General features: G+C 46.6%; 1 protein-coding gene across 5 annotated transcripts in view; it reads right to left on the reverse strand.

Moving 5' to 3' along the window:
• SLC11A2 (solute carrier family 11 member 2) overlaps positions 1-18,583 on the reverse strand; it is a 679,758-nt gene that overhangs the window by 556,241 nt on the left and 104,934 nt on the right. For 2 of the 5 annotated variants that reach the window (XR_011304995.1, XM_069653369.1), the window contains exon 1: positions 17,991-18,195. The exons of 1 other annotated variant lie outside the window; for it this stretch is intronic. Coding sequence is in view for 3 of the 4 variants with exons in the window: in XM_069653369.1 (XP_069509470.1) it covers position 17,991 (1 nt within the window). In the remaining variant the exon portion in view is untranslated. Of the gene's footprint in view, positions 1-17,990; positions 18,196-18,583 lie in introns of those variants that run through there. 2 more of the 5 variants (XM_069653367.1, XM_069653366.1) reach the window with 2 other exon arrangements.

Below are 18,583 nucleotides of genomic sequence, written 5' to 3' on the forward strand. Positions count from 1 at the left end.
ATATCATCTGCTAAGGCTATTATTTTATGTGATTCTCCAGCAATGTCTATTCCCGTCATTTGGGTTGATTGTCGTATCCGGACTAGTAGTGGTTCTAGGTATAAGGCATAGAGGAGTGGAGCTAGAGGGCACCCTTGCTTCGTTCCGCGTCCCAGGACGACTCGTATTGATGTAGTTGCATAGTAGGCTCTCACCATGCTAATATAATTCTCACCAAACCCTATGTGTTTCATCGTTTTAAAACAGCATTGTCCATTCGACCCTGTTAAATGCTTTTTCTGCATCCAGTGATACCAGGATCGCAGGGTTTTGTGTTATTCCTGTTTTTTCTATGACTTGGCAGTTTCTACAAGTATTGTCCAATGTTTGCCTGGTTGTTATGAAACCGGATTGGTCCTGTCCTATTATGTTCGGTAGGAGATGGATTCCTCTATTGGCTAGTATTTTAGTGTAAAGTTTAGCATCCAGGTTGATTAAGGCTATTGGTCTGTATGCACCTGGCATTGCTGGGTATTTACCTTGCTTATGGAACACTACTAGCTTTGCTTCGTTCACTGATGGCGTAATGTTTTTATTTGTCTTGCATATATTAAATAGTTTTGTGAGAATTGGGGTCAAAATATTGCTATATTTTTTATAGAATATCGCTGTGTATCCATCTGGCCTTGGACTTTTTTCTTTGGGAGCTCTCGTATGGCTTTCTGAACTTCTTCCCTTATTTCCACCTCCAGGTCTGCCCGTTCCTCTTCTGTAATACGAGACATGGGGAGGCCTCTCAGATATTCGTCTTGTAGCTCTTCTGAGGAGCTATCTGATGTATACAGTTTCTGATCGAATTCCCTAAATATTTCTCCTATATCTTCATTTAATATCTTTTCCTGCCCCTGGCTGTTTCAAAGCTTCCTTGTGTCCCCTTCTTTTCCCTTAACTGTCTGGCTAAGTGTCCGTCAGCTTTGTTGGCTTTCATGTAGTGCTTTTATTTTTTTTGAATTTATGTATTTATTTATTTAGTTTTTTTTTTTTTTTTTTTTTTTTTTTTTTTTTTTTTTTTTTAGGTATAGTAGGGTTTTCTCTGCTTTTTTTGTTCTAAGTGTCTCGAGTTGACCCTGGATGTGTTGCAGTGTTTTCCTTAGTTTGTTGCTGGGGGCTTTTGCCATTTCTTTTTGTGTGTCTCTTAATTTTGCCTCCAATTCTTTCTCCCACTGCCTTCGTCCTTACCCGTCTTTAGAGCTATTAGGTTCCCCCCTCATTACTGCCTTAAAGGCATCCCATAATATGATATATCTTGCAGGACGTCTTCTGACTCGTTTCTCTAAAGTATTGCATAATTTGGACCCCTATTATTTTGTTCTGTATTGGGTCATGTAAGAGGTCCATGGGTAGTTTCCAGTTCCACAGTCCCCCCCTTCGTTTTCCCCACTCTAATAGTGGTCCATAGCTGGGCATGGTCCGATAGGGAGATAGTTCCTAATTCTATTTCTCTCACTTTCACCACTAGGCCTGTGGATGCCCAGATGTAGTGAACCCCTGTTCCTGCCCTCATTTAATCCTCCAGATATCATGGAAGGCCAGCGTGGTCCTCTTCCGTTGTAGTGCTTTGGAGGGGGCTTGATTCCCAGTGTGCAGTTCCCATTCCTGTCCTGTCCCGGGACCCATGCTATGTTCAGGTCTCCGGCCAAAATTATGTTCCCCATGGCGAAGGTTTCTAGCTGTCACAGCGTTCCCCTTATTTATCCATCTTGTCCCATGTTTGGGATATATAAAGACGCAAGCGTCAGTGTCTGGCCCTCTAGTTCTAGGTTTAAGAATACATATCGTCCTTCCTTGTCTGCTTCAAAGGCCTTAACTTGAGCTCCCAGCCCATCGTGTATTGCTATCAGCACCCCTGCTTTTTTCTCCCCCCCCCCCAGCATTGGCTTGGTATATTTGTGAAAATCCTTCCCCCCCCCCTCCCCCTTGTCCTTCCCCTCTCCCTCCCAACTTGTGAACCATAACACCCCTCTTCAAGTCCCCCCCACCTATTCCCTGAGAAGGGACCAGGTTCCTATCTTTGCTCAAACGAAGTGTCCGTAGCACCTGACCCACATTACTTCCCAGAGATAACTGCATGGGGAGTCCTAAACCCCACTTAATGTTCCAAAATGCGCCCGCTACTGCCTCTCCCATCGGGCCACATTCTTCTGGTACGTGACATTGCCTTACCCCCTTCCAGGTTTTTTGTGTCCATTACTCCTCCTTTACCATAGTCTTACCCAACCAGAGATTTTTTTTCCTGTTCCCCTTTTCTTCTTCTCATGTTTTGCTTCCACCTTTCCCTTTCCTTGGTACTGTTTTCCATTCCCATGGCTTCCTGCAATTTGTTGCTCCATTTCTTTTTTAATCTGTGGTCTGGTCCCCCTCACTTTGGATATTCAGGATCCACTCTCCTTCCTCACATGTAGTTATACTGCGATTTTGTCCCTCCCATGTGAATAGAAGGCCTAACATGAACATTCATTTGTACTGGATCTGGTTCGTTGCTAGATAATGCATGACAGGCCCCATGCGTTCTCTTTTGAGGAGCGTAGTCTGTGCTAAGACTCGATATAGATGCACCTCCTCCCGTTACTTCTCACTTACCCTGACTGCCTCACTTTCCTCAGGATTTGCTCTTTCTGGTTGTAGGACATCATTGCTACAAGCATGTCCCTTGGGCGGGCGCCCGGCTCTCCTGTCCTCCTTGGTACCACCCGATGGATCCTGTCCATTTGGATTTGTTCCTCCTTGTCCACCGCTAATATGTCTGCGAATAGTTGTTGCCCTGTGCCCTTCAGGTCTTTGTCCTCCACTGCTTCTGAAAGATTTTTTTATTTGCGTGTTTGCACGCCTTGAGTGGTTTTCCAGGTCCTCGCATTGGATTTTGAGGTTTTGGCATAGGCGTGCTAAGTGTTCCAACATTTTGACATTTTTTTTAGTCTTCTTCCATATTCTTTACAATGTTCTCCAACATGTCTGTTCTTTCCTCCAATTTGGCCACGTCTGTTCGTAGTTCCTGCAGTGATTGCTTCATTTTATCTTTCAATGAATCAAACTGAGTTTGGAATAATGTCATTAATTGATTTTGAAATTCTTTAAACCAGCCTTGCATATCTTCCTTGCTTGCCATCGTACCTTCTTCACTGTTTGGTGGTGTAGGCTGGATCTCCTTTCTTGGGGTCTTTTATCTTTCCTGTCGTCCACAGCTGTCTTATACTTGGTTCTTGCCTTACCTGGGGGCTCTATTGGGATGGTGACACAGCCTTTGCTCTTGTCTTAAACATGTGGGTGCTGCTGTGTTCTCTTGCGATATGCCCCTTTTTCATTGGGGTATTTGCTTGTCTTCTGCCCCTACGGCTTGCACTGTAATTTCTTGGTATCCTCTCTGCCGCTTTGTTCCTGTTTTGCCCCTTTCTGCCGCTGCTCCTTTTACCTCCCTTCTGCTCTTGAGCTTGTTAGGGGAATGAGTCCCCCCACCCCCGCTTTGTTTGCCTGCACATCCTTTCACTTTCACTGCACCCAACGTCCTGCTCATCACTGGAACACACTATCCCACAGTGTAAAAAACACCACTACCATCCACTCCCTTTAAAACTGCTCTAAGGCTTCACTGTCTGATCTGAGCCTGGAGGAAGCTCTCTCAATTTCCCCATCCCAGACTATACATTCTCTAGCTCCACTGTAAATAGGACCATTCCCACTTTACATAACCAGTCTCCTTGTACTATTGCTGTGTGTCTAGTGATGTATCATGGATTACCCAACATTAACCGTATAGTTGCGCTTTAAATTTTCCTGCACTATAAGCCACCTAATACAGTACTGCCCAGAATACCTGGTTACTGTTGCGTTTCTACTCGAGGCAACTTGTTACCTCAAAAATTAACTATTGTCCTTGTTTGTCCAAGGCCACACCCACAGGCTTTTATTTAGACATTCAATGAATAGTAATTTTAAGGGTGACTCAACATTCAAAGCTCCTAGGCAAGCAGTTTCATGTAGAGACCAAACAGAAGTGGGTCTGCAGAAGAACAGGTGATCATTACCATCAGTTAGGGAGGCTGGAGAAATGGCATATATGCTCTCTGGAGAAATGAAGTGGTCTGGTAATCCTGCACACAGGTGCAAGCTATCATGAAATTCACACACTCTACCTAGATATTAATATCTGTGGGTATGGTTTTTTCATACAACAGGCATGCACGCTGATTTTACAACTGACACTGCAATATCAAACTGCTACTCCGTTATTGTAAGCGCTGATTTGAAAACTTTCAAAGATGTGTTTGTATGTATGTATGTATGTATGTATGCTTGTTGTGTGTATATGTTGGGGTGTACTGGGACCCTCTTTTTTGTTATAGGGGGGCCTGTGTCATGAGGGTGAACTTAACAGGACATATGTATACCGGACTAAGGCTACCACTCCCTTTTGACACTTACAGGTGTTAGTTACCACACATTTAGCAGATATTGGTATTTAATCTGTACATGTATTACAACAGATCACCACAGTTGCATTTCACAAACATTCTTTATTTTTAAAGTTTTCTATAATAAAACCTACAGAAGGTATTTAGCATCTAGACATGAGGTAACACATTTGGGCTGCAAGGTTTTTTCCGTGCCCACGATGGTTCAACATATATTTACAAAAGGGTCTCATTAATTTTGATATGGCTTAGTTAGACACTGTGCGGGGGTTAGTACTTTGTGACTTAGAGTATAGCAATAATGTCCATACACCTATCTAGTCGACACCTTTTAGTGTTTCTAGCATGAGAGAGAGAGAGAGAGACAGAGACAGAGACAGAGACAGAGAGAGAGAGACAGAGAGAGAGAGAGACTTGTACTACCACGCCCGCTGTAGGATAGGAAGTCTGTGTTGAATTTCTTCTGTGCCTTGGGTATACTTCATTTGTCCAATGGTATTTGTCTAATCTTTCTGATATTGTCCAAAGATGATCAAAGTCTTTAAACAAAAAAGAAACGACCTTCTGGCTACATGAAGCACACCCTCCAGGTCCACAATAATAGTCCTGAACACATCAAAAGGTCTAAAGACACAACAGACATTTGAAAGGAAGGCATATCAATTCTAATAAATCCACTTTGCCATATGGCTGCCAAGAGATTTGCATACTCCGACCCTCTTCCCATGCCCATCCTCCACACCCTCCTTTTCTCAGTCCTTCCTACTTATCTACAGGCCATCAAGCTACAACATCTGCTTTGAAGATTCCATCATCAACTTTTTTACCCATCTTCCTCCATCACTGCAGGATTTTTAGACCTGGCTTAACAGACAACGCAGTTTCCAATTTAAAATCTGTGCCTCCCGGTTCAGCAAAGGACACTGTTGATACAATTTTAGTATGCAGAGTGATATTAAAATGTCCACCCATTGAAGCCAGGCCAACCACAGAGGTAGCACGTTCCAGGTACTAACATCCAGTTCATCACTAGCTGCCTCACAAGCTCGACACTAAGCAATCTTGTCGTAGGAAAGATATCTGGGATGGCCAGGCGCCATCAACTTTACTTGACTAACAATACTCTCCCTCACCAGAGTAAGTCTTACTGAATGTAGCAACGAGCATGGACTCCTTCAGGTAAGCAAACGTAAGTTTATTTATATATTCACCCAGCGCCCTGCCTGCATCCGCCTCACTCACATCCAACCTGCTTCCCCTTCGAACGCTTCCCCTTTGTACCACCCGAACCATAACATCTTCAAAACATAACATTCCATACACGCGGATGCAGCCAAGACATCACCAGGCTTGGAACGAACTCATGGGGACCACGAGCACATAGTCCAATGCTGTAACAATATATACATATATGCAGAGGATTATACAACACTGAACATGTGTCCCCACCCCAAGGCTTTCAAGAAAAACAAAGACAAATGGCAGATGGTTCACCCTCCAGATATAGAAGTGAAAGCTATAAACCATGTGCGGGAGCGTCACCTCCAAGCTCACAGCATCATCTCAAACATTGCAATGTCAAAGTACGTAAAGCTCACTGCCCCACAAAAGGAGATCACCACACTAATCTATCAATTCTGAAAACTGTTGTCTGCGAAAACACCTCTTCTCTTCCCAATCCTTATCGAAGCACCTTTCGGACCACTTCATCAAATCTTTAAATGCAGACAAACTAACTCAACACCACCTGCCAAACCCATCACATCCCTCTGTGATTATCAATCTCCCCCTTAGTGTCCAATCGTGGCAACTTTCTCTGCTTTCCAGATGCCATCAATAACATAATACCAGGAATCAGTTGCCAGAAGCTGAAAAGCATGTTCTCCTGCAGACATGTTTCTATCAGCACGGTTCTGGAAAATCCTGCTGCTCTTGACTTAACTAACCTTAATACCACCTTCAGCACCAAAAGGTCCTCTTAAAACCCCCTATGACACCTACAGAGAAATCAACAGCTGCCACTCCACAGCAGAAATCACTGATTGCTTGATTTAGCAACTGGGAGATCAACACCCAATCAACTTGGTCAAGCGAAAGTATCCTTCAGACCCTACCAGCACCCCATCAACCTAGGTATCCATCTGGGATAATCTGAAGGTGCTAGCAGACACTCACGGGCAGCAGTTCTTGCTCTTCCCTACTTGTTGGGAGCATTTGACACGTGTGACCACACTGGCATTTCCTCACTTCCCCAACAAATGCATATCCATGTCTTAGCCATGGACTTGATCTCCTCAAATAGTGTACATGCCCCCTTTTGCTCCCAACCTCCAGCTGTTTTGGATTGGGTTTTGTATGTGAACTCCCAATCCCCCCCCCATCTTATTTCCCATATTCAACAACCCACTTGTTGCCTTGATTAGTTTCCCCAAGCTTAACTCAACTATGCAGATGGCACACCGATCAACCTGAAAATCTGTAAATCCCCTTTTAATGCTGCTCCCGATTTTGCATCCTTTCTCCACACAAATGGCCATTGGACAACATGAAACCACCTATTGCTCAACTCATAAAAAGCAAAATTTTGGTATGCAAGAACACTCCTCTAGCCCTGCAAAACCCATCATTGGCCTATTTGATTAGGTACCCCACTGGACTAGCCACATCTATACAATATGCAGGCCCGATCACAGACTCTGCTCTTTTCAAAGACCCACCCATCACAGCAGTGGTTCAAGCCTCTTTCTTCCACCTTAGAATTCTTTGCATATTTTCCCATCATTCATGTTTTTTGGCAGACTGACGGAGATCAAACAACTAATCCTTGAACAGCTCAACTATACAAATGCTCTCCAACTGGGAGATTTTGCTTACCGAATGTTCATGCCCCAGAATTTGCAGAAGATTTCAAAAGAGGTGGTTACAAAATTGCGGACCCAGGGAGGATGTTTCCCTTGCTGTAAACATCCTGCATTGGCTATCAATCTGCTGCCAAACCACTTTCAAATCAATGTCTATTATCCACCCTGTAAGATTCTTAGCACATTGAGGTTACAGATAACTCTTACTGTTTCATTTTTATTAATTAAAATGTTCATACAACACACCTCATACATCTGATCTGAACGGTAAAAATGGGAGTTTTCTTCAGTTTTGAGTTTTCTCTATTTTTTTTTAAATTACAACAAAGTGAGATTATATGTGTGCCTGTTATTGTATATCAGAATTAATCCTTCCCCTGTAGAATAGTATTACATATCCGTATCGGACCTATCTTGCTCCTGCAAGATGGCCGCCAGCTTTACCCAATACTCAATCCCTCTCTGCTGTAACCATCTTACCATGACAACCAATATGTCTATTTTTACAGCAGCGCCCGTTGCATTGCCTTTTTGAGTCTGTGGGAGAACTGTGGGTCCCCATGTTAAGCCATATCAAGCTGAATTTTGATTAGAAGTGCATGGTCTAAGACTAGCATTAATAGAGTTATTAGAATCCCATACACATTACGACAGAGAGCTTATTAGACAAACTAAACGCATCATCAACAAAACGGCAAAACCGACAACTGCTGAGCATGTTTAGAAATAATGACAACATGCCTTACGCTTTATTCATGTTCTCTTATTTTTTTTTTATATGTTGTCTTTGTGTGCTTGTTACGTGGCCAATTTTCATTTACTTTAAACGGATGATGATACTGTGTCACTTACCACATAACTTGATATGTTGAACGCAATGTGTATAACTTGTGGATCCATGTACAGGATTGACTGACTGATATTACATGAGAGCTATTGACCCAGAAGAAGGACTAATGATGTCCGAAATGCATTGGTCTGATTAGAATCTGTGCTATTGTCTTCAATAATTAAAAAACACACACGAAACGTATTTGTTGTCTATTACGCATCTTTTGGAACTATCGCAAAATGTATGCAAGAACCAAAGGAACTTTAATACTAGAAATCCAACCCACACCATTGAGCCTAGGTCCTTTCATTTATTTATAGGAACAAGGGCGGGCCATGGTTCTGCCAATCAAAGCTTTCCAGATGTATTCCCTAACGCAACCTTAAGTCATCTTCTGCTCAACACCATTAGCCCAAAAAGGTCTCAAGAAATGCCAGGTTCAAGCTTACTCAGTTATATGTTTTACACAGAGCCTGCCTGACACCATAGAGTAGATCAAAGTTTCCAGAATAATTGGATGCTGGATGTCCTATATGCACATGGGAGGGGCGGATATGATGCACATGTTTTGGGAATTTGAGATGATCAAGAGGTTTTGGGGCAATGCGGAAGTGAGGATGCAGAAAGAGGGAATCGCAACAGGCCGAAGAATGCTAGACCAGTCACTAGAATGATAGATCTGGCATGTGTACTAGCAAAAAGACCGATTGCTATAACATGGCAGTTTCGACAGGGCCCGCAGGTGGACTGTTGGTGGAATGATTTGAAGCGTTGGTTAATTGCGGAATCAGGGGCGTGTCACAGGGCCGTGCAAAGGGGGATGAGAGAGGGATGTGACAATGTGGCAGCCTGGAGCGCCTTGGTACAAAGGTTGTTTCACCAGATGATAAACCCCCTTGAGGGACTTGGCCGAGCAGCTGGAAGGGAAAGGGGCAGGATAGTAGAAATATGCCTGAAGGGTGGGAGCGGGTGGGCAATCTTAGTCAGACCACCACAGAAGGGGTTAAGGGGTGATAGCATTCATTTGGAGGTGTGGGGGTTATGCAAGCCGTGGCAGGGGTGAATTGAATGTTATGGAGGTCATGGATACTCTGTACATAACAAGGATATTGAGAATATGTAACGGTTAATGTATGCTGAGCTCTTTAAAAAAAACATATATATATATATATATATATATATATATATATAAAATAAAAAAATACCTTCAGCCCCCAATTCTCAGAAAGCGTATTTGAGAGGTTCCCTGGTTGCTTTCTGTACAGGCGCCAGAATTGTGGAACACACTTAAAGTGGACATCTACACAAAATACCATATCATGCATTTATCTGATTAAGTTATAGAGTAACACAGGCTTTATTATTATTGGCCTACAAAATTCAGCTATACGATCAATGATCATGCACAGAGAGTTACACACTGCAATTTCATACTGTTCGATTAATATGTCCCAAAGAACAAACATTTGTGGCCCCATATTACACATTGTGAGCAAGCCAAACTGCTTTTCCCTTAAGAAAATGCGGCAATAAAATCGGTAACCGCACAAAAAGAGGCCCTTGATGCAGAGGCCCCCTGAGCGATGCCCAGAGTTGCCTGTAGGCTAGTCCACCCCTGCCTGTTAATGCAGTACCGGCAATCGTAAACCGTTCTGCTTGGATGCACAGTTGCGAATATCAAATAATTACGTATGCACACAGTACCGATCCAAGCGTGTTCTATTACATTTTCAAAACACCGAATACGGCCAAAACACACAGCTGAACAAACAGAACATGCTAGTCTAGGCACTGAAATGTTCTAAACATTTGGACACCATATATTACCTCATCTATCAGGAGCAGTGTGTTTATTCATGCACGAAACTAGATTATTTCACAACTAACTTCAAACTACATGAAGGTATCCCTCCAGGTCATAAAATAGTCATGCCTGCACCAAAAGGGCTAGAGGCATAACGTCCTGTCCAATGAAGACTTATCGATTTCTTATCACCCCGCCTTTGACATACTCGGGACTACTCTTTCGCATCGCCACAAGAGCAGCAGGGACAGCATACTCGGGACTACTCCCTCACATCGCCACAAGAGCAGCAGGGACAGCATACTCGGGTCTACTCACTCGCATCGCCACAAGAGCAGCAGGGACAGCATACTCGGGACTACTCTCTCGCATCGCCACAAGAGCAGCAGGGACAGCATACTCGGGTCTACTCACTCACATCGCCACAAGAGCAGCAGGGACAGCATACTCGGGACTACTCTCTCGCATCGCCACAAGAGCAGCAGGGACAGCATACTCGGGACTACTCCCTCACATAGCCACAAGAGCAGCAGGGACAGCATACTCGGGTCTACTCACTCACATCGCCACAAGAGCAGCAGGGACAGCATACTCGGGTCTACTCACTCACATCGCCACAAGAGCAGCAGGGACAGCATACTCGGGTCTACTCACTCACATCGCCACAAGAGCAGCAGGGACAGCATAATCGGGACTACTCTCTCACATCGCCACAAGAGCAGCAGGGACAGCATACTCGGGACTACTCTCTCATGCCACAAGAGCAGCAGGGACAGCATACTCGGGACTACTCTCTCATGCCACAAGAGCAGCAGGGACAGCATACTCGGGTCTACTCACTCACATCGCCACAAGAGCAGCAGGGACAGCATACTCGGGACTACTCTCTCATGCCACAAGAGCAGCAGGGACAGCATACTCGGGACTACTCCCTCACATCGCCACAAGAGCAGCAGGGACAGCATACTCGGGTCTACTCACTCGCATCGCCACAAGAGCAGCAGGGACAGCATACTCGGGACTACTCTCTCGCATCGCCACAAGAGCAGCAGGGACAGCATACTCGGGTCTACTCACTCACATCGCCACAAGAGCAGCAGGGACAGCATACTCGGGACTACTCTCTCGCATCGCCACAAGAGCAGCAGGGACAGCATACTCGGGACTACTCCCTCACATAGCCACAAGAGCAGCAGGGACAGCATACTCGGGTCTACTCACTCACATCGCCACAAGAGCAGCAGGGACAGCATACTCGGGTCTACTCACTCACATCGCCACAAGAGCAGCAGGGACAGCATACTCGGGTCTACTCACTCACATCGCCACAAGAGCAGCAGGGACAGCATACTCGGGACTACTCTCTCACATCGCCACAAGAGCAGCAGGGACAGCATACTCGGGACTACTCTCTCATGCCACAAGAGCAGCAGGGACAGCATACTCGGGACTACTCTCTCATGCCACAAGAGCAGCAGGGACAGCATACTCGGGTCTACTCACTCACATCGCCACAAGAGCAGCAGGGACAGCATACTCGGGACTACTCTCTCATGCCACAAGAGCAGCAGGGACAGCATACTCGGGACTACTCTCTCATCGCCACAAGAGCAGCAGGGACAGCATACTCGGGTCTACTCACTCACATCGCCACAAGAGCAGCAGGGACAGCATACTCGGGACTACTCTCTCACATCGCCACAAGAGCAGCAGGGACAGCATACTCGGGACTACTCTCTTACATCGCCACAAGAGCAGCAGGGACAGCATACTCGGGTCTACTCACTCACATCGCCACAAGAGCAGCAGGGACAGCATACTCGGGGCTACTCTCTCATGCCACAAGAGCAGCAGGGACAGCATACTCGGGACTACTCTCTCATCGCCACAAGAGCAGCAGGGACAGCATACTCGGGTCTACTCACTCACATCGCCACAAGAGCAGCAGGGACAGCATACTCGGGACTACTCTCTCACATCGCCACAAGAGCAGCAGGGACAGCATACTCGGGACTACTCTCTCATGCCACAAGAGCAGCAGGGACAGCATACTCGGGACTACTCTCTCATCGCCACAAGAGCAGCAGGGACAGCATACTCGGGTCTACTCACTCACATCGCCACAAGAGCAGCAGGGACAGCATACTCGGGACTACTCTCTCACATCGCCACAAGAGCAGCAGGGACAGCATACTCGGGACTACTCTCTCACATCGCCACAAGAGCAGCATACTTGGGACTACTCTCTCACATCGCCACAAGAGCAGCAGGGACAGCATACTCGGGACTACTCTCTCATCGCCACAAGAGCAGCAGGGACAGCATACTCGGGTCTACTCACTCACATCGCCACAAGAGCAGCAGGGACAGCATACTCGGGACTACTCTCTCACATCGCCACAAGAGCAGCAGGGACAGCATACTCGGGACTACTCTCTCACATCGCCACAAGAGCAGCAGGGACAGCATACTCGGGACTACTCTCTCATCGCCACAAGAGCAGCAGGGACAGCATACTCGGGTCTACTCACTCACATCGCCACAAGAGCAGCAGGGACAGCATACTCGGGACTACTCTCTCACATCGCCACAAGAGCAGCAGGGACAGCATACTCGGGACTACTCTCTCATGCCACAAGAGCAGCAGGGACAGCATACTCGGGACTACTCTCTCATCGCCACAAGAGCAGCAGGGACTGCATACTCGGGTCTACTCACTCACATCGCCACAAGAGCAGCAGGGACAGCATACTCGGGACTACTCTCTCACATCGCCACAAGAGCAGCAGGGACAGCATACTTGGGACTACTCTCTCACATCGCCACAAGAGCAGCAGGGACATCATATGGGGCCCCATTTGATCAAAACAGCACTAGACCAGCAGGGATTTAGGCTACAATGTGCTGCTTGACACCCTGGCCACACTGGTAACCCAATCCTATGGGGACATATGGAGAAGAAAGGATTACATTCAATAACCACCAGGTGCCAAGTCGACCGATCTCTGTTACCGTGACAGTGGGTGTGATGCTAGAGAAGGGGATTACAGGCCCAGGTTGTAGCAAAACAGTGGCCAGCACATATGGTGAATGTTAACGTATAATGCCTGGAAAGACTTCCAGAGCTTTGAGCAGACGCCAGACAAAAGCACAGTGCTAGGGTAGGTTACATTTACCCACTGTAGGACAGTACAAATACAGCAGGCTAGCGTGATGTGCAGCTTCGGCACGAAGCACATTATGTATACGGTGCCACACTTATGGTAACGATTTCCATTGGACCAATGGTCATCGATAGTCCGGGTTTATAGTCAATCCCAAATTATGGGAGGTATTTCGTTAGCTGTGACCCGCTTACAGTACCCTAGCCACCGGTGAGCTTCCCGTTCTGTTGGGGGTGCCATTTCCGGTGCCGGTAATTCCAGACAGTATTTTATTTATAAGATATACAAGACAACACTGTCGTCATACAAAATGCCAGTATAACATACAGGTATACAATTATAAAACATAAAAATGTATGTTCAACAACTATCATTGTTCAGAACCACTACATTTAAGAGTCCAACAGTGCACTTGCAGGGTTTAATGCAATCATCATGGTTCAATGTTTCTTTAAAATATCTTTCAGCAATTTTCAGAGATTGAGGGCGAGACTGATCTTGCCAAATATTGCTAGGCTCAGCCCCCTTGAGAGCCCTTGGTGGGGTCTGCATGTGTTGGACTAACACGTTCGACTTCATACACAGGACAAGGGAAGAGGATGGGGGGCAACCAAGTCAAGGTTATTATATTGACCTCCCCATTCCCCAGTTGCTTTGTTTATGCGTATCTGGACAATTCCTAATTTAAGAAAGGTGCAACGATTTCTCACCCTTGCAGCTCATTTAAATAGTACTGCATGCCCTCACGTGCACACAATATATAATACCAGGCGTTACCAGCATAATGTATGCTTCTCTAATAAAGTTAATCGCTGTGCCATGACATCTAGGGGTTCTGCTCTCGGTCTTAGGCAGTGAGCTGGACTGTGAGCCAAGGGGCCGCACCGCCATCAGGAAGACTTTGGGGGGCCCCCTCACATAGTGGGGATGTCCACCAGACACTCATAACCTCCATACTGTAACACAAAGGAAAGGGAGTCAGGGAGGCGCAGGAAGTCACATTCAGGTGGAGGCCACATGGAGGGCGGGGTCAAGGATCACATAAGTAGGGTCAGCAGGGTTGGAAGTGCTCTTTGTTCGGCATCAGCATGATTGGTTTGATCTGCCCTGCCACACACTGGGAATTTTAGATTTGATGTGTACACGGTCATTAACTATTGTAATGTAATAACATTTACTTTATCTTACAGAGGCATCCAGAGGAGTTACCTGATGTATCCAAAGGGAATTCACCGTCATGGCCAAAAGGGTCCAGCAGTCATGGGGGGAGGGCTGAGGATTTATGCGTTAGGCACCCCATGGTGTAAGACCTTAGGGAAGCCTGGGGCATGAGAAAAATGAAAGGGGAAGACTTGCCACTGCAAGGAAACTAGACTGAAAGATTAAGAAACTAGGAAATGTGTGGGCTCCTTGGGGGGAATCCGGATTGCCGTTAGGGGTCACAGTCAGACACCAGCTTAGCGTAGTTCCTGCAGTTGGGTAGTCAAATACGGATCACCTGTAAGTTAACTCTCACAAATAAATCAGCTTCAGCACTTGTTTATCCACTAACCCTGTTTGGATTTCAATTATTGAGGAGATACTGGTGATCAAGAAAAGGAAGGTATGGTCAGGGGGAGGGACAGGATAACTAAAGGTTGGACTGGCAAAGTGTGGGCTGGGCTGTCACTGCTATGCAAATGGCAGCTTAGGTCCTGTGGTGCGGAGCAGGGGAAGCTGTGGCCTCTTGACCTATGTCAGAGTGGGCTTTGTTGGGTGCTTGGGCTATGAGATAGGACTGGCAGATGGTTGAGGGAACTTGGTGAGGGGACAGCAGCTCCACGGACTGCATGTCACCAACCAGCAGTGTTTCCACGGTGCAGTTTGCACACCAACTTCTCCATATTCGCAGATCACTTTCTTACAACACGTACAGGAAGGTGCGAAAGCCGATGCTCATGCCCCTTGTGTATCATGACAGCAATTGACAGGACTGAATCGGGGCTAATAGGAAAACAGCGCTATAAGGGGATATACATGAAGTGGGGTAAGGATGTGGCCTTGGGGTAGTCCTTATGCTAACAGTTACCAGTTCCCAGAGTCATTATATCAGAGTGGAGACTCACGATTGCCTGTATGCAACCTATTCAGTAATCATAGTCAACATGTTGTTCAGTTCACTGTGGGCTTGAGGCTCAGCTTCCCAATCTGCAGCGTTTCATTTGTCAAATGCTTTCTTCATTTGCAATGGACAAGGAGACTCGTTTTCCAACATGCAGTACTGTCCTTAATACATTGTCCGTTCACTATGCGCTTAATGCCTCAACTACCCTAACATGCAGAGCTGTTTTAGACACCGTTTCTCAATCGTGCCTGTCAAGGTGCTACTGCCGTCATGTCTGGCCACTCGAGTTCGTCTTATTTCTTGAGGTTGTGACAATACCTTCTGTCGTTGACTGTGCTATCTCCTTTTGCCTGCAGACATTTGCAGATAAGCAAGCTTCTCTCCAGAGCTTGTGTTGAGATGCATCTGTCTCAGCGTTTTACATTCGACCTCTTCCTGAGACCTGGGGCAAATGGCCGATTAGTTTCACTCGGTTCTTTCAGCAGAACCCCTCATCAGGCCTTCCCCTTTTGGCAGTCGTCTGTTCTTGTTGATATGCCCAGTGTGGATGCCAGTAAAACAAAGAGGAACTCCAAAACAACGTGAACAAAAATGGCGCAAACTAGAGTACACAAAAAGGTGTTCCCGTGTGCGAAATTAGTTAACTTTGCAAGTACAACTTATGCTATTTAGAGGTTGCCTTAAGTGGCGATTTAATCACAGGCGCCCATCCCTCTCCTCGCTACAAGTCTCTAAAATACTTTGGCCGTTGTTCCATCCATAAGTAACTTTTTGAAGTGAGCCTGGTGGGAAATTATGATGGTGAGCCAGATAAAGAGTTTCAAGGGCAATCATTCGCCCCCGCTACACAAGTTTTTTTTTTCTGAATATTCCACAAACAAGAAAGCTGGAGTTAGGGTGATTGCACAAAGCTCAGCGTGTGGTTTGGTTAACATACCTGGTCAACTGTGACTATTCAGTCGCTACGGTCTACAAGAGTACAACTGAGGGATATCTGGGTATTCCTGTGTGTGGCACGCAGCCAGAGGATGTAGGGGGTGTTGCGCCTGTGATGGTACCAGCTTCAGCAGAGCTAGGAAGACACATATTAGGATGCCTTCAATGGTTGCACACAAAAACCAAGGGACTAAAGCATAGTGCAGATGCAGAAGCAATTCCAGGGACAGGTGGCGAGAGCTATGTGGGACTGGTTAAGAACTTGGTGCATTGTATGGATAATTGTCTATTGTATCTTTGTTACACTGATTTCTTCTGTTAATATTTAATAAATTGGTTTAAAAAAAAAAAAGTACTTGCTGCAGCGAGTCTGCTTGGTCCCAGCAAATCAGATGTGCCACTGGTTATGGCACCATTCTGATTGCAGGTGAAAACAGGTGTTCGCTTACAATGCAGCAACAACAAAAAGCTTTCTCGTAGCCTTCTGAACCCAAATAAAGTTATCTGCGTGTGCAAATATTCCTTAGCCATTGTCTGCATAAGTCAATGGGATATTTTCTTCAATGCAACATCCCGAATGGTGACCTATCAAACTCCCGCCACAGTAGTAGAAGTAGTAGTCGGTTAGGAGGGAAGAGGCGTCTGAAAGCCCAAACCAAGAAAGAGGCCATGCTTCCCAATCGAAACTTCAATGGTGTATGCAGGATCATACGGGCAGAACAGCACGTGTGCCAGCACATGTAGGTTTAAGCAGCCTCCATCTCATGGTCTAAAACACGAACTCTGGATGGAAACGGAGCGAGTCGATCCGCAGTAAACTCCAGCTGGGCGCAGGGACACTTTCCGACCTGAGCACACGCTACACTAGGCCCTAGTGACGTGAAGCGGCGCCTAAAATATCGCCCTCCGCCCACCCCAGCTTAGGTACAATTGCGCAGCCGCCCCGACACGCAGTTTGCAACCACTGTACATAACGGGCCAATGTGAATGAGGTTTTCGTTAACTCATTACAGTAGCCTCTACTTCGAGTTAAGACAATGTGAGGCGCGAGCCACTAACATTCTACTACCAATGGGAGAGGCAGAGAAGTATGAACCTGAGCAGCTGCAACATTTAATAAAGTTTTAAGAAAACGGCGTTCAGCGGTTCCGCTCAACTCATTTAACACACGCGGATGACGTTGCCTTCTTCCAAGTAGTCTTCACCCGCCCAGCAAGTAACATGTCTCAATAGACTTCAACTCCAATGGGCTCACCTGCAAGCAGACCTCTCTCACCCTGAATTTCCGAAAGTGGTTCAACTCCATAGACTGGACCCCACCCCCATCAGCAAACACACATGGGACTCCCGCCTGTCCGTTTAGAGGACAGGCTGAGGTCTATGTGACTAACTGGATGGGGTGGGTCCAAAGGGTATGTACACCAAATGTGATCCGCCAGCCTTTCACACTCCCGCGTGTCACTGCTGCCGTCACGGATTACAAAGCGCGAGGCCCTTCTCCATGGTGCAGGACTAGCAGTTCCGGTGAGCGCTCTCAGTCCAGCACATGTCTCAGACACCAAGCCTAGCACTTAGGTTCTTACGCACACAGAGAGAAGGCTTTCAGTTTGCAGCGTGCTAAAATACATCAAAAGGAGGTGGGGTTGAAAAACAAAACCTACAAACTGAGTAGGGAAACGCTTGGCAACACTCTTTCGCCATCACCAGACGCGAAGCGCAACGCTGGCCGTGCCTGTCTGTACAGCTCTTCCAAACCAGTCTCGGCTGAGGAGGGCCGCGTACACCGCTCTGAATGCTGGAACGCCAGCATCTAATCCCCAAAATACAGGAAAGACACTTACTGTTAATCTCCAGCCAGGGTAGACAGGCCTCCAAGGCAGCGTGGCAAAGGGCAGCACGGGCGGCGAACACGCGTGCCTCTCGCGGGCGCAGCGACTGGCAGCTATCTCCTGCTGCAAGACACCGTCTTTAGGGAGGGGAAGCTACGCGGGCCCCTATCTTGGCCCACAAGATGCGGAGGTTGGTCCATCAGGGCGTGGGACCTCCGAGCTCGCCTCGCGCACCTCTTTTATCCCATGTACACTCGCAGAGGTACTTCCTCCTTCCTGCAGGCACCCGGCCATGTCTGCGTATTAAATGGAAAGGAGTTAATTATTGGTGTGGGTCATTCGGCACCTGCAGCGCTGGCCTAGGCACAAAGAGTCCTATTCTCTCTCTCGCTCTATCTCTCTCTCTCTCTCTCTCTCTCTCTCTCTCTCTCTCTCTCTCTCTCTCTCTCTCTCTGTCTCTCTGTCTCTCTCTCTCCCTTAGCTCTAAACAATAATGGCCTACTTTCATGCATCGCAAGTCGTGACTTTTTTAGGTGAGCTGCTCCAGTAGTACCTGGGGAGGCATGTATGGCACACTTTCGACAATAGTGCACATTGAGCCAGTA

Source organism: Ambystoma mexicanum, chromosome 3q (assembly GCF_040938575.1).
Source record: "Ambystoma mexicanum isolate Mex_15411 chromosome 3q, UKY_AmexF1_1, whole genome shotgun sequence".
NCBI classification, from domain to species: Eukaryota; Metazoa; Chordata; class Amphibia; order Caudata; family Ambystomatidae; genus Ambystoma; species Ambystoma mexicanum.